Source organism: Pelodiscus sinensis, chromosome 25 (assembly GCF_052426305.1).
Source record: "Pelodiscus sinensis isolate ZL-2025 chromosome 25, ASM5242630v1, whole genome shotgun sequence".
NCBI lineage: Eukaryota > Metazoa > Chordata > Testudines > Trionychidae > Pelodiscus > Pelodiscus sinensis.
The window spans coordinates 15,460,069-15,481,115 of record NC_143076.1 but is presented as its reverse complement, the minus strand read 5'-3'; the positions used below and the strand labels follow the sequence as shown (position 1 = coordinate 15,481,115).

Genomic DNA, 21,047 nt, shown 5'->3' with positions numbered 1-21,047 from the left:
GTTGCCAGATTCTGCTGGTTTCCCTCCACGTACGTTTTTTTTCCGACCAGCCTTACTAAAGTGAAACGCGTGGGCACATGACGTGAGGTGCATGCGGATTACACACAAGACCCACAGGGAGAGCCGTGCGCGCCCTCCGCATCCAGTCAAAAGCCCAACTCCGGTTCGGTCGGCACACCCCGCAAATTCTAGGCATGCGAGCGCCGTGAGCAACACTACCCTATCCCGAAAGACCGTCTTGGTGACGACAATCTTGCAGCCCACTGAGATGAAGGAGGGCCACTCCTGTGGTGCTAGCATAGGCTGCCCATGGCCGGCCTCCCTAGGCCCTAACATTAGATCTGCAAACCTAGCCTGGCTCGCCCCATTCCCTGGGTCAGTCCTAAGCTTTGCAGGTGACCTGGCCCCAGAGGGGAACGTGGCCGCGCTGCTGGGCAAGAGCTGCCACCTGCAATTACACGGCACGTCCTGGGCAGGGCAGGCGGCGCCCTGGGGTCATTTGGTTTCCTACAGCGGAGCCGCAGCAGCGCCAGTGTCTCGTGGCCCGCCCAGGGACAGAACCCGCTGCAGGGGCCGCGTGCGCGTGAGGGGCGGGGCGAGCCCGGGTGCGAGCGCGCGGACCCCGACACGGCTCGGCGCGCATGCGCCGCTCGGGGCAGGTGGCGGCGGCGGCGGCTCGCGGGCTCCATGGAAACGGCGCCGCCCGGGCTGCTGGTCTTCGCCGGCTCGGCCGAGCGCGACGTGGCCTTCGCCAAGGCCTTCTGGAACTCGGTGACCCTGCAGCCCCCGCTGGAGTCCCGCCTGGGCCCCGCGGGGCCGCGCCCGAGAGAGACCCGTGAGAGACCCGGCGCCGCCCCTTGCGCGTGGGGCCCCCATCGCCCTCCCCCCTCAGCAGTGGGGGCCCCCATCGCCCTCCCCCCTCAGCAGTGGGGGGGCCCCCCGCATCGCCCTCCCCCCTCAGCAGTGGGGGCCCCCCGCATCGCCCTCCCCCCTCAGCAGTGGGGGCCCCCCCGCATCGCCCTCCCCCCTCAGCAGTGGGGGCCCCCCGCATCGCCCTCCCCCCTCAGCAGTGGGGGCCCCCCGCGTCGCCCTCCCCCCTCAGCAGTGGGGGCCCCCCCGCATCGCCCTCCCCCCTCAGCAGTGGGGGCCCCCCGCATCGCCCTCCCCCCTCAGCAGTGGGGGCCCCCCGCGTCGCCCTCCCCCCTCAGCAGTGGGGCCCCTGCATCGGCCTCAGCACTGGGGGGGCGCATTGCCCTCCTCCCTCAGCACTGGGGACCCCCCACACTGCCCTTCTCCCTAAGCACTGGGGACCCCCCACGTCACCCTCTTCCCTTCTTCCCTCAGCATTGGGGGAGCACCCTCTTGTCTCTCCCTCAGCACTGGGGAAGCACCTTGCATCACCCTCCTACCTTCCTCACTCGGCACTGGGGAGCTCCCCCCCACATTCTTCTTCTCCCTCCCTCAGCACTGTGGGGACACCCTCCGCATCCTCCTTTCTTCTCCCTCAGTACTATGGGGTGCTCCTTCAATGCCCCCATCTCTCTTCTCTCCTCTCAGCACAGATGAAGCTCCCTGCATCCATCCTCCTCCCTCTATCAGTACTGGGGGGAGCCCCCTCTCGCATCCCCTTTCTCAGCACTGGGGGAAAGAGACTCCTCACATTTCCCTGCTTCTTCCTCCAGCACTGCGTGGGGTTTTATGTATTTCCCTGATGTGAGCATTGGGAGATGCAAGTGACCCTCATTTCCTTCCCTCTGCCCCATACCATGCAGGGGTGGTCACCATTCTTCCCTAATAGTGAAGCTAACTCCTGATTATTGCTATTTATTTCTTATCTCCCCGGGGCTGCCCTGAGAGCCCAAGCCTCTGCTCCAGAAGCCACCTGTATTTTAGCTATGGCCTCCCTCCCCTCCATGTATTAGTGGGATGACCCCCTTTAAAAAAATCCTCCTGTGCTGGGGTACCCAACAACCCAAATCCCCTTTTCCAGCCTTGCATGTATTGGGTGTGTAGCATATGCCCTTGTTTCCCAGAGTTGTTGGCATATGGAAGCACTGTTCCCAGGCAATGATTTACGATTCTTTGCTAGTCCTGCAGCTGCAAAGGCCTAAGCTAGTGTTCAAATACTTGCATGATTAAAATTCAGTATGGGTATAGGTGTTGTCAGGATCAGGATCCAATTTGTTACTGGAGGAGGGTGAAACACTCTTTTGGAGATGTTTTCAAAAGGAGTGTTTTTATGTACCAGTGCAAATGCCAGTATAGACTTTTGGGATTTGGTTTAAAATGGGTGTATTTTAGTTTAATTGAATATGTTTGTTTAATTTTAGTTTAATTAAATATGTTCCTGATTGCCTGAGCTAACGAACTAAGCTTGGTTATGGTGAAATCAGTGTCTATATGGCTTTTTCTACTGCTTTTTCTAAATTGGTTTAAAATCACCCCTTAAACCATTTAATTCTGTGTGTAGACAAGACTTCTTTCTTCTTTATATGGTGTTTGTTTTTAGAGAGAAATATTGTTGTCCAGCTGCCACCAGGCACTAACTGTGAGTATAAAATACCAAGTGCTCTCATGTTGCTGAACCTTTGATACCTTGGGTTTTCAGAGGTGGGCTTTTGGGGGGGGGGGTAGGAGGGAGGATTTTGCCAGGAAGTGCCTCATAAGTACTGAGTTACAGTAGACTGCCCTCTTTCCAATTAGTGGCTAGAGTAAGATGGACCAGTGATTAGCATGCTATCCTAAGATAGTAGAGACCTGGGTTCAACTTCCTACTCTCACAGACCTTCTGTGTGACCTTGGGCAAGTCATTTTATCTCATTTTGCCAGAGTCCCATGTGTTATCTATAACCACTGACTTGCCTCACAAGGGTGTAGTGAGGATATTATGTTCAGATAATGGAGGCCAGATATCTATCTGGGAGAGGTCTAGGTTGGATATTATGAAAAACTATTTCACTAGGAGGGTGAGCAAAGCCGCCCAGGCAAACGAGCCAGGCGGCGGCTTTGCTCGGGTGTCCCTGGTCTGCTGGGGGGGTCCAGCGGCTTTGCTGGACCCCCCAGACCAGGGGGACAGGAGCAAAGCCACGGAGCACGCCCGCAGGGGGACAGCTCAAGCGCGCCCGGGCTGTCCCACTGACCAGCAGACCAGGGAGATGGGGAGCAAAGCCTCGGAGCACGCCAGCAGTGGGACAGCCGCGGCGCGCCTGGACTGACCCGCTGCCCGCGAGCTCTGCGGCTTTGCTCCGCGTCTCCCAGGTCAGCAGACCAGGGAGACAGAGCAAAGCCGTGGAGGACTTGGGCGGTTCCGCCACTCCTGTCTCCCTGGTCTGCTGGGGGAGGGGGGTGCAGCTAATGCCCCCCCCAGCAGACCAGCTAGTGCCCCCTCCCCAGCAGACCAGGCTTTTCTTGCCTACCCCTGGGGTAGAGCAGCTGGGGGCTGCCGGGTTGGTCCCGCAGCGCCGCTCCGGACCAACCCGGCAACACCCCAGCTGCTCTGCCCCAGGCATCCTGATTCAGCCGCTACTGGTCAGTTTCAGCAGCGGCTGAATCAGGACGCCTGGGGCAGAGCAGCTGGGGTGCTGCTGGGTTGCTCCAGTAGCGCCAAGGAGCCGCGCTACTGGAGCAACCCAACAGCACCCCAGCTGCTCTGTCCCAGGCGTCCCCAAGTCAGCCGCTGCTGAAACTGACCAGCGGCTGACTACAGGAAGCCCGAGGCAGAGTTGCTCTGCCCCAGGCTTCCTGGAATCAGCCGCTGATCAGTTTTAGCAGCAGCTGACTTGGGGATGCCTGGGTTTCTTAAGTTGAATCTGTATGTAAGTCAGAACTGGTATCCAGATTCAGCCTCGGTTGAAACTGATCAGTTTCAGCAGCGGCTGATGCCAGTTCCGACTTACATACAGATTCAACTTAAGAACAAACCTACAGTCCCTATCTTGTACGTAACCCGGGGACTGCCTGTATTACCTGACTGTATAGGGGCCTGTGTAAGGATTTACTTCTTCAACTCAGTTTCCAAAACATGAAACCAGAGGAAGTTTACGAGTCTTGGGAATTAGTTCATAATTCTACAATGATACCTGTCACTTCCACTTGCTACTGGCCATACTGCATTTCCGTAATGATGCTATTATCATGACTGCGAAGAAGTTGAGTCTGAGACTTCCATATCACATGATTGGTATAAGTTCTTAGCACTAGCTATTCAGAATAATAATTCAAGAGCTTGTCTAGCATTAGTTTTCTGTGTAGCCTTTGATGCTTTTATTTTATTTAGATAATGAACAGATAATCCTGGAAGCTCACAAACGTCAGAAAGCTGAAGAAAAAGAAACATATCTTAAGAAGGTAAGATTTACTGATTAAAAGATTCTGATATGTGCTTGGTGCAATTTTTTTTAGTTTAATATATATAAATAAATGTTGAAATACATGAACGTGTGCTTAGTATATAATGTGCAAGCAGAATAAGGTTTAGACTGGTTACTTATTTTTGATATATATCCACACGCAAGGTACTTTAATAGGTACAGTTAACAAACCTGAAAACAATTATAAGCCAAAGCTGCTGGGAGGAGTGCAAATCTGGAGAGCGTGTGGGGGCTGGGAGGAGGTTTAGAATTATAGGAATTGCCAGACTGGATCTGATCCTTGGTGTCTCTACTTCCTCCTTCTGTCTTTGGCAATAGTCAATACTAGATGCACAATCAGAGGAAAATCAGGAAACTCCATTGTGGAAAATTATGTAATAAACTTTTTTTGCATTTATCGACAGTATAGATGGTAAATTAGTATTGCATATGTTCACTGTGTGGATCCAATTAACAGGAATCTAGATCAAAGGCAAATAACATTCAATATTGTGATAAGGTTACTAGCCTTACTCTGTAATTACAGTATATTTTCCCTATTTTAGTAAAATGCATGGAGAGGTTTTTTTTTTTATAATCTTATATTTTAGGCCTGGGAAATAGGCCAGAAGAAAGCAATCAGCTATAGGTGTGTGTGAAGGTGCTGAGGTCTGCATCGCTTTCTTGCAACTCAGCAATCCTCCTCTTTCCAATTAATAATCCTGCAATGCATTTAATCTATTTGCACCCATTAGGCTTATCTTTTGGAAATTGGATTCAGAGGGCAGCAGTCCTTTTTCAGTGATTATTTAGTTCATTTTTAAAAAATTCTGCAACTAGATAAAATCAAGATTGTGCAACTGCAGTAGTAGGTGCAATTGAGAAACATTAATGAGCAAATTATACAGCTGCAAGACAGAGTACAAGCCTCCAATAAATCCAGGAATACAGTAGTTAATCTTTTTCAGATCAATTCACAAGCATTTAAATTATTAGACAATGGTACAATTTTCCTTTTAAATCCACCTGCTAGTTCTTGAGTTGGATATAATGTTCTTGCTCTATGAGGCCGCATCCAGTTGCAAGCATAAAATATGAAAGGTCAGATCTGCCATTGGGGCCTGAGAAGAGACTTTTTCCCTCAGTTAGGTATAATGTAAGAATTTTCAAAAAAGCATCAAGTCAAGATATAATTGTAATTTCAGAAACTCACAGTGAAATGCATTGTTTAAATAGCCAGTTAATGTAAATGAAGTTGAAGTAATGTTTACAGTAACATAGCTTGTATCTTTTAATAAATATGTATTGCACTGGATTAATATGCAATTCATTTATTCTCATAGTGTTTGTAGAGAATTGCCAAATTATCTAAGAAATTACAAGCACTGCAGGTCTAAGGGAATCAGTCTAACATAAGAAAACTTAACCTATTTGAGTAGATCAGGAATATTGATAAGTAATACGGTTTAGTCTGGTCACTCCTTCTCTTTCGTTATTGGCCCCAGACTGCAGTTTTCTACCTCATCTCTGAATTAGTGCTATAGGTCTGCATGTTACCGTTGCATACTTTGATAGTGCTGTAGATCACATCAAGAATGTATTCACTTAGAGCAGTGGTTCTCAAACTTTTTGACCTGCGGCCCACCCTGCACAACACAAACCTTTCTGTGGACCACCAACCAACCACTCATAACAACAAAATGGGCGCAGGAGCAGGCTGGGGGTATAGGGTCTGGCTGGGAGGTAGAGTGCAGGAGGGGCTGAGGGTGGGGGGGAGTCTGGCTAGGATTCCAGCCAATGGGAGCAGTGGGGAAAAGCCTCCAACTGAGCAGTTTCTTGTGCTGCCATTTCCCCAGCTGGGGGAAGAGGAGTGGCAGTGCAGGGAGCTGCTTCCTCCTACCATGAGCTGGATCTGACCCGTGAGGCTTGGGGTGCCCCGTGCTCCTGGAGTGGGAAGCCAGCCTTGCAGGGTGGGGGTTGTGGGATCAGAGTGCCAGTGTAGGCTCCCTGCCCTTCCCCCCCGCACCCATAGCACAATCCTGACAGTTCTCTGGGCCATGCTCGCAGATGTGTGTAGCATGTGGGAACACACACACCCCAGTGGCATGTCGCAAAGAGATGCACAAGATGGCCCCAGCAGCTGGTTGCTTTTAGAGGCATGAAGGGGCACAGTAGGCAGGAAGCCTGCCTGACGGTCCTGCTGTGCTGCAGGCCAGTTAGGGCCTCCCAGCCAGTCTGCATCTGGCATCCTCTCGTGCACTCCCAACTTCCTGCCCCAGGTCACAACCCAAACCCTCTGCATCCACTCTCAGACCTTGCTCCCTCCCAGACCATTCTCCTTCTCATATATCCCTCACCAAGATCTTCTGCATCCTTTCCTACAACCATACTTCACACCTGTCCCTGTACCTCCCCAAACACTCCAATCCTCTGCCCCAGGTCACAACCCTGTCCTTTACCCAAACTCTCTCCAGGCTCCACATCCCCTCCTGGACCCCAAACCTGTACCCAGAGCTTCCTTCTGTACTGAACTTGCATCCCAGACCCCACACATCCTCCATTAATATCACAGAAAAGTACAGCCCTTGACCATTTCCCAAATTCTTGGAATGCCCCCCTAAAAAATTATTGCCTACCCCTGTGCTGGGCCATTGTGTTTTGTCCCAGCAGGTTCAGATTTAACGGCTAAACTTGAACAGAATTGGCTTACTCTTATTTAATATTCTCTTTGTTCATAAAGCTGCCTGTGGGGGAAAGGGAATTGAACTCAGCTACCATCTAGGTTTTTATTTCACCTAACCTGGCTGCTGCATAGCAATACAATCCCTTTTGTGTGTGTATACTGAGGTCCCTCTCTTTTTTTTTTACAGCCTCGTATATTTAGCTTTCCTTTCTAGTAAAGGAAAATAAATAATAAAATGTAAGTCCAAATTCCAAGACGTAGGTGTTACATTAGGGCATCCGTTCCCCCAAAATGGACTAGTTTTAGTCTTGGATCTTTTCTTATCTGCTGTATTTAAAAAAAAAAAAAAAAAAAAAAAAAGTGTGTATAAATCAGTGGTAACGTATTCGGCTAGGTTTAAAGTTGGTTAAAATTTGAAGCGGTATGTTGAGCAAGTGACTTTTTTTAAGGGCTGGAAATTATATAAGCAGGAACCTCAAATTGTGCAGAGGAAATTGTGGTTAGACAAAAGAATCTGAGCTGGCTTCAGGAGTTTTCTTTAGGCAGCTGGGTATTAATATTCTGGCAGAGGCTATGGGTCTGTCTTCGTTTCACAGTTCATTCTGGCTTTTATTTGGCTGTTGCTTCCTAACCCCTACAGGCCACAGAGAACAACCCTCTTCCCCAAGTTAGAGATGCTTTAAACTCAATCTAGCTAATCCACCAGCTTTGCAGTGGGCCCCCAGAGTAAAGCACTCTTGTGTTTGATAGTCCAGTAGTGCTTTCCCACAACTCCCCCATGTGCCAAAAAAGGCAGACAAGTTCTACCACACCTAACTGAGTAAAATCAGAGTGGCTCAGCTCACTGCAGCACAAGGAGTGATAGATACTTCCCCAGAAGTCATAGTGATAGGCACAGGGGAGCACAGTACCAGTAGGGCAGGGTTTTGCAGTATGGCTATTCATACCTGGTGTAGGCAAACAAAGAATGATGGGTTTTAGGGTTACTTTTGCAGAGAAGATGTAAGCTAAATGAATGTTTCTCAATCTCAGGGGGTCGTCCAAGCAGGGATGGCATAAGACTTCCTGGGGCTCAGGGCAGAAAGTGGAAACCCCACCACCTGGGGCTGAAAGTAAAGTCTGAGCTGCTTAGATTTTCAGGACCCCTTATGGCATGGTGTCCCCGGACAGTTGCCCTGTTTACTATCCCCTGTTGCTGGCCCTGATTTTTATATGCAGTTAAACATTTGCTGTAGCACAGATGGGCCATGGAGTTTTGTTGAGGAGATCCTCAGAAAGCAAAAGGTTCTGAACCTTTACCCTAAATGATCCCTTAAATAATTTTGAGCATCCTCTTCCCTTTCTTGGAAGGAATCCCTTGTCTCCGTTTCAATCCCATGTGATAGTGCTAATGTATTCCTATGTTTAAACCCTAAATTAACACAGTAAGCATCTTGGTTTTGCTGGTTAAGCACCTCCAGTGATGCTTATTCCTATTTCACCTTACTCTGCTCCAATATCTAGATTTTCTATTTTGTTTTGGTTTTTTTCTGAAAAATGCCTTGCTCTGTTTAACATTAGCTACTTGGTTAACGGAGAGTAGATTTCTGAGTCATATTTTTACTAATGATTAGACACAGTAGATGAAATACTGGTTTGTTTAATATTCAGATATTTACAAAACCTTGAGTCTTAGCTCCGTTATTGAAAGAAATAGGAAATGACATGGACACTGAATAAAGAGGTTTTCAAATCAATTTTCAGTTCCTTAGTTTTGTACAAATTGGATTTTAAGCTGGCCAAAAGTGGTTATGAAGTGAGAACTCTTTGGTATTATTCTCATTCTGCAGTTTGTTCTTGTCTGGCATCAGTGGTGGTGATTTCCCAGAATACTTATTGGAATGTCTGTTTCATAACATAAATGGCTAGGAATTTCTCAGAACAGTTTAATATGCTTCTTGCCCATCTTAAACTGTTCCTACTTCCCTCCCCCCATATCTGAAGCTTAAAATCTGTTCTTCAGTTTCAGCAAGCAAAAGTTCAATAGCATTTGATTACTGTGTGTTTAGAAATATTTTGATTTATATGGGAGCCTAGAACTCCAAATATTAAACTGATCAGAATAGAAATGTTGCACTGTTCATTACATTTCTCTACTTCTGCAGCTGGTATTTTAGAGAGAAAATGGTTTTAACAAGTTCTGGGACATGAACTTACCTTTTTGCACTTTAGAAGAGCCAAGACTGTTAATTAAAAATAAGCAAAAAGTGCTGCATGTTTCACTACTCTAGATGAAATGGAGATCACTGGGAGACTTGCAGGACATCAGTGGAGCCAGGGTTTCTCTTGCTTGCTTTTTAAAACACTTCCTTAGAATGGGAGAGAATTGCTTACAACCTATGGGTCTCAAGCCAAATACGGTTCAGTATGGAACCAAATATGTTTTTTATGTCATTTCCAAAATACATGCAACTTTTTAAATTAAAATGAAAAATTCAAAATTTAAAAAAAGTGAAATTACTCATGTTGCTTGAATGTGTATGTGTGAACCTAAATTTGACCAGTTATGATATAAATGTCAAAGAAATGTGCGAAAAGATGCAGCAGCGGAAGTCCTATTAAATAAAGTCTGTGAGTACAATATTTCATTTATGCTATTATTAATCATCATATCAATTATCAGTAATATTAAAGTTGTATATTTTCAGTCATACAAATGGACATTCTTATACGACTCTTGTTGATGACTTGTTCTGAATTTTGATGTTGTTTGGCTCTGTGGTTTGAAAAGGTTGCCAATCCCGGGCTTATACCAAAGAAGTACAGTGTATTGTCACAGTGAAAGTTGTCTTCTGCCTTGGATGTGACCTGTTACATCTCTCAAGCTAAACAGGTTTGGTATGGATTATTTTGGATGGGAATTTGGAATAATCCTTATTTTTCAGTCTTGTAGAGACATAGGGAGTATTGTTTGCTAACTTTTGTTTGTAAATGTGTTTACTTCTACACTTGGAGTGACTCATCTTGGATCAAGAGACCAGCAGTTTTCTTTAGATATCCCTGAATAATTGTAGGAACACAAAGTCTGATCTCAAAATGCTGAGTTTTCTGGATTATGGAAAAATGCTATGAAATAACTGCTTAATGAATAAAGTATCTCCTAAGTGATTGATACAATTTTATTCTAGCTTTCTGCTCTATTGAGAAATTGAAGGTTTAATCTGAAGCTGGGAGATGCAGTTGAGTTAAAATTTCTCTGAACTTAAAATGGTAAATATGTTTTCTCTCAGGCCAAGAGAAGGGATGAAATACTTGGTTTACTGTGGAAACAAAGAGAAGAGAGGATCATAGTAAGGCTGATTATTTTTCATAATTATCTCAAGAGCAGTCCTTCCTTAGCATTTTTTTTACAATACGCCACATAACAATATATTCTGGTGAGGAGATACTGATAAAGGTTATCTACTCCAAGAATAGTTTTGGAAAACAGATTCATTTTAGTCTGAATTTAATGGACTTTGGGAAAACAAAGTAAAATATGTCCACTTCCCCTCATAATCTTAAAAAATAGCAGGGAAAAGGAAATTGGCATAGCATGTATATGTGGTCAAGGAGTTAATTGGCCAGATCTTGGGGCTGCAGTTAATTTTTGTAAGGCTATGTTTTTTCTAGCCAGGTGCCCAAATTGTAGCCAAGTCTTTTTTTAGAGGCATCATGATAGAAGAGGGTCTTCAGGAGGGAATTAAACATGGGTTTGCAAACTAGTTCAGAAAGGATGTTTCATACATTAGGGATAGTATGGAAGAAGATGTGAAGATACTTGTGAGAGAAGCAGATAGCAATGTGAGCCTCAATGCTAACAGGGAAGTAATAGAAAGAGAGACAAGGATGGATAAGTGCTAGGCCAAAGAGACCTGGAAAAGAGCTTGGATTTGCAAGGCAGAATCCAAGGGAGAGATTTATGAAGATACTGTCAAGTCCCTGGGCAAGGTGCTTGGCCGGTGCATTTTGCTAGTTATTTGCCTACTAATAATGGAAATGAAATTAAATGTAAAACAAAGATAAAATACAATGAAAAAAACTTTAAAAACAACAAATAGTCCTGCAGCACCCCAGAAAGTAACAATGTAGATAGTATCATGAGCTTTTATGCACATAACCCACTTCTTCAGATTCACAGGAATATTTAATTTTCTCAGTTAAGTCAGCTAGATGTAGCTTTATAGTCTGCCAATTTTATTTTTAATTAATTTTATTTTTCATCATCTGTTGTCTTTCCAACTATAATACCCTATTACCAAAGATTTACATAGAAACTGTGAAACTGGGTATAGTTTTTGGTATTTTATCCCACTAGGATTTTTTTATCCAGTTTTGTGGAGGTTGGAAATCCCTTTAGCTTTGTTGTTGTTGTTACAATTAGCGTGAATTAGATTTATTATTTTGGAATGCTTTTGTGTGGATTAGCTAGATATTTAGAGACACAGAAGGAACTAAAACAAGAGGGTTTTCTGTATGACTAAAAGCCATTCTCTTCCTATAGAGGTGAGTAGCCAGGAACTAAGTAGAGATGTATAAGTTCAGTGACATTCTAGCACAGAAAAGCAAAACTGCAGATTTTAGGCAGTTAAATGAAATGTTTAATGTAACAAAAAAGTGACTTGCAAAGCAAGGCATCATAGAATACTTTAATATATGAAATCTTCATTTTAGGAGTAAAATGGACTTAAGAGCAAAAGCGTGCTTTTTATTTTTCCTTCATTTATTTCAGGATTGTAAAATCGTTCAAAGTAACTTTCACAAAAGTTCATAAAAATCCAGAAAAATGTATATCTGTTTTATAAGACTATTTCCAAATTTCGGTAGTTTTAAAATTAGCTTGGTACTGGCACTGATCAAAATGATATTTCATACACATAAGAGCTGAATTGCTACAGGTATATATCAGAAGGTGACTGTTAATGAGGATCTCTTCATCTGTAGCTTTTTGCTTTGTTTTTTATATGCTAGAATACTCAGACTAGCTATTGCACTAAATTACAAAAGCATATGATCTGCCTGTTAATATTGTATTTCTGTGATTGCTGATTTTGAAAGGCTGCATTATATAATCTAAGTATAGGATGAATGAAAACAAATAGTAAATAATATCTTTCTTTACTTTTTAGAAAGAACAGATTTCTTGTTCACATAAACCAAAGACTGAAAATCATCAAGTAAGGTAATGTAAATGTTTATTATAAGGATATCACTCTGTGTCAGCAATATTGCCCTGGCTGAAATCTGTTCCCAGTATAAAGCCCTGTTTTTGTGGGTTGATTACTCTGCCACAGAAATGTTCTCTGGGTCATAACATTTTCTGGTCATTTTTACTGTTCTGAAAAAAGTTAATCAGATTTGCCTTATAGGCATACCCATTATGACATGCTTGAGAGAATCACAGGCTAGTGAAAAATCCTTTTAAATTGACCAAATCTATCCTCTCAGCCAGTGCTTGATTGCTAGTGCTTTCTCCAGTCTTGTTTTAAATACCTCTGGAAACACAGGACTTAAGACATGTCACATAGCAGAAATGCTCCAGTAATTTAGTAATAGAGTTGAGGAGGAGATGGAAGCTGAATTATGACATTAGAGCTGTGGTGTGGATTTTCAAGAAAAATATTAATATTTTGGTCCGGGTGCAAAAAGGTTAATAGAAAAAACATTTCTAAGAAAATGTTTACAGATTTATTTACCAAATAGGGAGACCAGAGAGCAAAGGCAATTGAATATGGGTCTTGGACAGGGATGGGCAATAAAAAACCAGCAGCCCACGGGGTAGTCCCTGGCGGCCTCCACCACTACATTTACCTGCACCTCTCCAGGTATCGGACGATCACAGCTCTCATTGACCGCAAATCACCATTTGCAGCCAATGCGAGCAGCAGGAAGTGGTGCGGCCTGGGATGCTACTTCCTACCTCTTGCATTGGCTGCGAATGGTGATTTGCGGCCAATGAGAGCTGCGATCGTCTAATACCTGCAGAAGTACAGGTAAACATAGAGGTGGGGGCTCGCCAGGGACTAATAATAATACAGAACTTGCAATAATACAGAACTTGCTTTTATCTATCCACCCATCCCCACTCCCCTCAAATATTCTAAAATCCCTAATGGATCAATATATACAATTTTTTTTCTGATACATGTCCACACAGTCCAGGGTAGAGTTGAGCTAACTGTGAAAAAGCTTTGCATTTTGTTGTACAACACATGCTGCATCTATGTATCCCTTTCTACAAGGGAATTTCATAGCATCAGTAAATAAGAGCTCACTTACTGATGTGTATAGAAGACAAATTAATACCCAAAGGAATTCAATTTGGAGAATTCTTAGGTCACTATGTATGAACACTGGAGAGCTCTCAGGACAAAGTACAACACTCTTACAATGCAGATGGGAGTCTTGTGCCATTTCTGGAACGCAGTCTGTAGAGTGTGTAGTACTGAGAGGAACCCTGCCCATGGTAGTGAGGGCAGTTACTGCTGAGGGTTTGGGGTGCACTGCCCAGCCCCCTGGCTGGTGGTTCCTGGGGTGGCTTTCCTGACTGGCCATCCGGCCTGGCTCCCCCAAAGCATCTCCTCATGGGGTGAGAGGCTGAGCCGCAGTCTCTGCCCCCTCCATCCCCAGTGACTCCTAACGGGAGAGTTCTTGGTTGCCCAGCCCCCCTCCCAGCATCTCTTCATGACGGGGCTGGGGTCAGACCATGGTTCTTGGCCCTCCCCCAACATCTCCTCATAGGGGAGGTGGAGTCAGGCTGCAGTTCTTTCTCCCCCGCCCCCGCAGCCTCTCCTTGAGGGGGTGGTTCCAGGCGGTGGGCACAGCAGTTTGGCCAATGGCTGGTGAGGTTCCTCCCTACTCCCCATCTGCTGCTGAAGCTAAGGGCCATGGCGGGGGGTAGTTTGGAGATAGGGGGGCCACTTACCCATAGCAGGTGGCCAGTAATGTGGAAAGCCCCAATCCCCAGCTGGCCACCTTGTTCCTGGTGCAGCCATTCCCTGTGGTCACTGAATGACTATCCCTCCTATCAGTCCCCCTCCCTTTTCATGGTATGGAAAACATTCAGATTCCAGGCACATCCCATTTTCCTGGCACAATCAAACCCTGACCTTGCTTTAAATTAGGATAAGAGGAAGTTCATACCAAATGTGGTGTTCGTAGCTCTTACCATTTAGGAGGAATTCTTGAACAAACAGACTTACAGACAGATTCACATTTCAAAAATATATAGATAGATTTGTGCTCTGTTTCTGTGGTTTGTAGGTATCAACGTTGATTGTGAATTCCTCAGGGCAGGGGTATCAGTTGCCTCTTCACCTTTCCTGAGGCTGAAAAATGAAATATTACTCTGAAAAGCTGGTGTTCCTCCTGTAGAATGTTCTCACCTCAGCATTTCCAAGATGCATTTTGACATGTTTGTTAGGCAGCGCTCATGCAGTTAAAGAAAACAGCTGATTTTGCTACAACATTGCACTTTATTTCTAAAACCCATCTTAAAAATCTCATCTTTGGAAAAGCTGACCTGGTATCAAACAAACCTTGATTCAGCAATTTCTCCCTTTTAATGAGTTTGAAGTAGTGTAAGTCAGAGCATTTTTCTCAGACAGATGTTTATGGCCCACAGAGAAAACTGAAGTTTAATTCAGCTTATTGCCATTGTAAAGCCTTTTTAAAAACATTTGATTTAACTCTGCCTTCACAGAGAACATTGAACTACTAAATGCATTTAAGCAAACACATCCAGAGTGGAAGCTCTAGACCAAGGTAGGCAATAAGCAGCCAATAGACCAGACACAATTTGCCAGGATTAACCCCTGGCAAGCTGTCAGATGCTTTATTTTTCTTAGGCTACGTCTAGACTACATGCCTCTGGCGACAGAGGCATGTACATGAGGCTACCAGACATAGGAAAATGAAGCGGCGATTTAAATAATCGCCGCTTCATTTAAATTTACATGGCTGCCACGCTGAGCCGACAAACAGCTGATCAGCTGTTTGTCGGCTCAGCACTGTAGTCTGGACGCGCGGGTGTCGACATCTCAAAGGCATTTGTCGAACACCCAGGTAAACCTCATCCCAAGAGGCATACCTGGGTGGTCGACAAATGCCTTTGATGTCGACACCCGCGCGTCCAGACTACAGTGCTGAGCCGACAAACAGCAGATCAGCTGTTTGTCGGCTCAGCGCGGCAGCCATGTAAATTTAAATGAAGTGGCGATTATTTAAATCGCCGCTTCATTTTCCTATGCCTGGTAGCCTCATCTACATGCCTCTGTCGCCAGAGGCATGTAGTCTAGACGTAGCCTGAGTGTTCACAGGTACGGCCGCTCACAGCTTTTGTTGGCTGTGGTTCGCTGTTCCTGACCAATGAGAGCTGCGAGAAGCAGTGGCCCAGCTTGTACCACTTCCTCCAGCTCCTATTGGCCAAGAACAGGGAACTGCAGCCAATGGGAGCTGTGAGTGGCCATGCCTGTGGATGCTCAGATAAATAGTGTCTGGCAGGAGCTGACCTTGGTCAACCACGTCAGTCGTCAGGTTGCTTATTGTCCACCCCTGCTCTAGATTCATATCCTGTTTCATTAGAATAGTTGTATTTTAATAGTCTCTTAATGCTTGTCAATGAAAATGGTCATATTAGTTGCACTAATATTGTGTAAAATATGTAAAGTCTTTACTGGCTGAGATGCTTCCTCTTTCCAGTGATAGCTCAGATGGAGAGGGGAAAATATTTCCTGTTTCCAGGAAGCTATGTAATATCTAAATCCTACTCCTGTTCCTTGGGAAGATTCACTCCCTAAGTCGTTCTGCCTTTGGTGATATCCTTAGTGAATCTCCTTTCTCTGACTCTGTTTGTCCCCATGCTGACCTCTTCAGCTCCCATGCTTTGTCTGCTTGTGTATTTATATAACTCTTCACCTTCAAGTATTTTAAAATAGAAATAGCAGTCTCTCTTTTCCTTCCAGCCTAGAGAGGAAATAGTTTGAATATTTCTCTGTGGAGGGTTTTTTTTCATAGTCTTGCTTAAATAAGAGCTTATCAACACATAAGTTGTACTGCCTAACCATAATGTTTTAATTATAGCAGTACAAGCCTCCTCATGTGGATGATGATTTACCAATATAAAGCTGCTTATAGCAGTACGGTTTGTACCCACACTGGAAAGGGAATAAGCTGTACCAATATAAGACACTCCTATCCTAGTATAACTTCCTCCAAGCCAGGATTGTACTGGTCTGTTCCTATGGCAGTTTAAAAAACTCTCACCCATTGCCAACATAATTGTTCTGATGCAAAATATGTGTATAGATCTTATTTCTTTAGCAATTTTGTGGATGTGTCCATTGTAGAGTTTATAGAAGGAAAGCCAAGTCAGAAAGCAAACTCAGTCAGTGTAGTGTGGCCCATAGTTACTCTCTCTTGCATGAAATATTAAGGCTGGACCCTAGATAGCCTTGGTTCAGTTGCTATGAAAGTTCTGCCTGCCATACTCATGAGTCTCCCCATTCATCAGCTGTTTTGTGATTCCAGTAAGGTGCAGATGTGATGGTGGGCCATGTATGCAACTCTCTCTCTGTTTTGTGGGCTGCATCCACACCATGTATATTCAGCCTGAGGATGTCCAATGGGCCACAGCAGGTTTAGAGCTTGGCAAAGCTGAAATGTTTTGAATTAAAAAAAGACGACCATTGGAAGTGTTTATTCTACAGCGCTGGATAAAGAGACAAAAAGGTGTGGTGGTGGTCTCAAGCAATCAGCATAAAACCTGCAACTAAAGTACAGGAACTACATCACCCCTATGTTTGCTGTAGCTGACCTAGTTCTGTTATTTCCAACAGGGCAAAGATAGCCGATTCTAATATTGAGGATCAAGAAACAGTAAAAGCCCTTAAATAATTTTGTTAAGTTGACTGACTTGGCGATTATCTTCAGAAGGATATCCTGCTAACAGGCCTATTCTGCTTTGGGATTTAAACCACATACGTTCCTGCTTTGATTACATTTCTAGCTCTTCTTATTGAGACTTGGCATTCTCTGCCCAAAGCTACAGATTGACTTGTTGGAGCAGCTCTTCAGTCCAGCCATGAATTTCTTTGAACGGTTAAAAGTCAAAGCAATAAATGTTTAATACAAACAAATGAATTTTAATGGCAAATATTTTATTTACTTTGTACATTTTATTCTATGTCCATCAGTAGTATCATGATTTTACAAATGCTAATTGTTTTTTTTGTTTTAAATCAGCCTCGTGTTTTCCCTTTTTCTTGGCACTCTACCACCAAACTAAACACATTGATTGATAATCATGTATTTGATTAAAAAGTGGGGGATGCATAGGGTAATTATTTGTAATGGTACTATAATATCAATTTTATTGGCCTTGCTATCATAGAGACTATACATCTCTCTAAGGCTTACTGTCTCTCCTAATATTAGGAAAGTACAATCCTTATTGAGCTTTATTCCTGATGATTCAACACTAGGTTCTAATTGAATTGATGAATAAATTCACTGAGATTGTGAAGCACTGATACATTAGTTTGAATTCAGCTCTTCTGCAACAACTCAACACATCTCTTTGAATTTTCTCCTGGTCTGCTGCAGTATTTCTTTTGGTAGCTGACACTAATGTGCAGAAAGACACATTCACAAAGGGCTTCATTCTCTCACTTGCTCTATGCGAGCAAGAAGTGGAAGTCCTAGTTGCAGTAAGATCTTTTCCGAGATTACCAGCATAAAGAAAAATAAGTGGAAAGACCACACAAAATTAATGAAACATTTTGTAGGATGGGAACTAGAATTTCCAATATTCACATTCCCTGTTCATCTAGAAGAGGATGATTTCACACCCTTCGATCACCTGCAAAGAAAGGCAGGTTCTATAATTTCCTCAGACTCTGTGCTGTGAATTGGTCAGCACTGCTGTGCATCACTTTCAGGACACACACAGATTTCCTACGCTGGCTCAGACAATATGCATTTAACAAAAGACAGAAAAACTGCAAATATTGTTTACCAACAAGCTCTGTTGAATGTTTGAATCACTTTCCTTCTTTTATTAATATAAACTTATTTTTTCCTTCATTTTTTTGAAAAATACATTCATTTAAATAAGAACATATGAATCAAGCATGTACCTTCTCCTTTTACTTTCCAAACAAACCCAAAAACCTATTACTTCACTTAAACATGCAAGCAACATCAGGTATATCTGCTAGTAACAAAATAAGGAAGAGGCTGACACTCCAATACCACAGTAATGGGTAAGGTAAAAAACCTGAATCTACTAGAACTTATGTGAACTGAAAACGATACACACCTGTAAGAGAAACCTGGCTAGAAATAAATGAAAAAGATCTGACAGAGGCTAATATATTCTAGAGAGTGTTGTATCACTTGGTAGTGAGTTATTCTGACAGTTCTTTGGGTGCGCTGGACTTCATTGTGCTTAACTGAGTATCAGCTCTCTGACATCACCAGCCTATTACCTACCCATGCAATGCCCTGTGGGCTAACCCAGGCCTCACTTCACCCTCCAGGTTAACAATAAGTGTACCTCAGTCTCCAAGCTCCATGGAACCATTCCCCCGTCGTATCTGGCCTCTTCTTTACTGTACATTCCAAGAATTACTAGCTCAGCTGGTCCCCAATGGATGGTGTACACACCAAGATTACTTATTGGCATAACAGCACAGTACGGTAATTGGAAATATCCATAGTGAAAATGAGAATACATGCATCAAACAGAGCTGCAAAGATTCAAGTGAGTACAGGCAGTCACCGAGTTATGCGGATCCGACTTATGTCGGATCTGCAGTTACGAACGGGACTTTTCTCGCCCCGGAGGACTGGAGCAGCGGGACGCCCAGATGTGCTGCAGTCCTGCCGCCCCCGTCCTCCGGGGCGAGAAAAGCTGCTCCACGTCTCCCTGGTCTGCGGGGGGGGGAGCCCCCTCCAGCAGACTAGGGAAACGCGGAGCAAAGCCTTGGAGCACGCCCGCAGCGGGACAGCCCGGGCGCGCCTGGGCTGTCCCGCTGCGGGCGTGCTCCAAGGCTTTGCTCCCTGTCTCCCTGGTCAGCAGACCAGGGAGACGGAGCAAAGCCGTGGAGGACGCGGGCGGTCCTGCCACCCGCGTCTCCCTGTTCTGCTGGGGGGGGGGGTGCAGCTAGTGCCCCCCTCCCCCCCCCCCCCCCAGCAGACCAGGCTTTTCTTGCCTATGCCTGGGGTAGAGCAGCTTTTGGTAGCTGCTGAAACTGACCAGGGGCTGGCTACAGGAAGCCCAAGGCAGAGTTGCTCTGCCCCAGGCTTCCTGGAATCAGCCGCTGATCAGTTTCAGCAGCAGCTGACTTGGGGACGCCTGGGTTTCTTAAGTTGAATCCGTATGTAAGTTAGAACTGGCGTCCAGATTCAGCCGCTGTTGAAACTGATCAGTTTCAGCAGCGGCTGATGCCAGTTCCGACTTACATACAGATTCAACTTAAGAACAAACCTACAGTCCCTATCTTGTACGTAACCCGGGGACTGCCTGTAGTAAGAAAGATTATTGGTGGAAAAAAAATCAAACAATATGCATTTTCTAGAGACCAAACAAACTTGTCTACAGCAGTTTTATCTCAAACCAAGCCTTTTGCAGTGTTTGTAGCTGAGGCTGGTTTATTAGCCCATTTTTCATGAATCCAAATATGCCATCTGTTTACTTCCTAGGAGCAGTATAACCAGATGCTTTCCTTCCTTCTCCCTTCCCCCCAGCTATAGTACAGTAAACGTTTTGAAGTGCACCCCCTGTTGATGCTATTTTGCCTCTGTTCTCTTCCTGTTGAATCTTATAGTCCTTCATCTGTGTTTTGCTCCAGCTGATAACTGGGAACACGACAATATGCAGTGTACATTTCAACAGATAAATGGGTAAATATCTCAGACTGGATAGGAAACTAGTTTTCACCTCTGCTGATTAGCACCTTGATACAAACTGTAAGAACATATTTCCAGTGATATGTATGTAAGTCCTTCTATTGTAGTAGTGCATATATTTTATGATGATATTCATAATAAGGATGTTAAATTTAGATGAATCAACTAATCGAATAATTGGTGTAATCTGCATTGACTATTCGATAAGTCGATAAAGGTGCCTCCACCTTTGAAATGTAGCAAGAGCCAGCAGGGCTCTTGCTACATATCAATGGCGGAAGTACTGTGCGGAGCATGGCCAGTGGGGGACTCAAGCAGTCCCCCGCTGCCCCCGAGCTCCCGGCAGCGCTTTGCTTTGAAATGTATAACAGCCCTCCCGGGACTCCTGTACATTTCAAAAGCAGGGAGCACGGGGCCAGCAGGGACTGTTTGGATACGTCTACACTCACTGCATGCTTATTTCGAAATAAGCTATTCCAGAAGAAATACTCCGAAATAGCTTATTTCGAAGTAGCATGTCTATGCTACAGGAAAGCCTCAAAATTAGTCCAAGGCAAATGTCCCTAATGTGAACGTGCTACCTCGATTTAGAGCCCCAGGAAGCACTGGGGAGTAATTACTTTGAATGGCCCTGGGGAGGAGCTATTTCAAAATAGCAGTGGAGTGTCCACACTATGGTTATTCCAAAATTGCTATTTCGGAATAAGTGTTATTCCTAGTGGAATGAGGTTTACAGATTTCAAAATAAGTCATCCGTTATTTCGAAATTATTTCAAAATAACGGAATTGCTGTGTAGATGCTCGCATTGACGTTATTTTGAAATAACTGTGCTGTGTAGATGCACCCTTTGAGTCCCTACCTGGTGGCACCTCGCTCCTGGCGGTGCTCTGCTTTTGAAATGTATAAGAGCTCTTCTGGGGCTCTTGTACATTTCAAAACCAGGGAGCACGGGACTGTTTGAGTCCCCAGTTCACCCCAGGCTCCCCGCAGCGTGTTTGCTTTTGAAATGTAGCAAGAGCTCTGCTACATTTCAAAAGCAGAAGCACTGCTAGTTCCTCACTGCACTCCTGCCCCTTCTCCCCAAGGA

General features: G+C 44.6%; 1 protein-coding gene across 3 annotated transcripts; it reads left to right on the top strand.

Annotated features, from left to right (window-relative positions):
- Nucleotides 1-523: 523 nt before the first annotated feature.
- HOATZ (HOATZ cilia and flagella associated protein) lies at nucleotides 524-17,186 on the top strand. Of its 3 annotated transcripts, none has more exons than XM_075909375.2 (6): nucleotides 569-835; nucleotides 2,510-2,548; nucleotides 4,277-4,347; nucleotides 10,302-10,361; nucleotides 12,180-12,232; nucleotides 16,579-16,855. In XM_075909375.2, the coding sequence occupies exons 1-6, from the start codon at nucleotides 688-690 to the stop codon at nucleotides 16,592-16,594; spliced, it is 387 nt and encodes a 128-aa protein (XP_075765490.2). In that variant the 5' UTR covers nucleotides 569-687; the 3' UTR covers nucleotides 16,595-16,855. The 3 variants fall into 3 exon arrangements, with proteins under 3 accessions (XP_089629438.1, XP_075765490.2, XP_075765489.2); XM_075909374.2 differs by lacking the exon at nucleotides 16,579-16,855 and adding an exon at nucleotides 16,887-17,186 and having other exon boundaries at nucleotides 578-835; XM_089773312.1 differs by lacking the exons at nucleotides 2,510-2,548; nucleotides 4,277-4,347; nucleotides 10,302-10,361; nucleotides 12,180-12,232; nucleotides 16,579-16,855 and adding an exon at nucleotides 896-2,503 and having other exon boundaries at nucleotides 524-863.
- Nucleotides 17,187-21,047: the final 3,861 nt, after the last annotated feature.

Excerpts from the sequence above, each read along its gene's own strand:
- HOATZ (XM_089773312.1), top strand. The coding sequence starts at position 688 with ATGGAAACGGCGCCGCCCGGGCTGCTGGTCTTCGCCGGCTCGGCCGAG. Across the intron at positions 864-895 it reads CCCGGCGCCGCCCCTTGCGC|TGGGGGCCCCCATCGCCCTC; the intron begins GTGGGGCCCCCA and ends CCCCCTCAGCAG.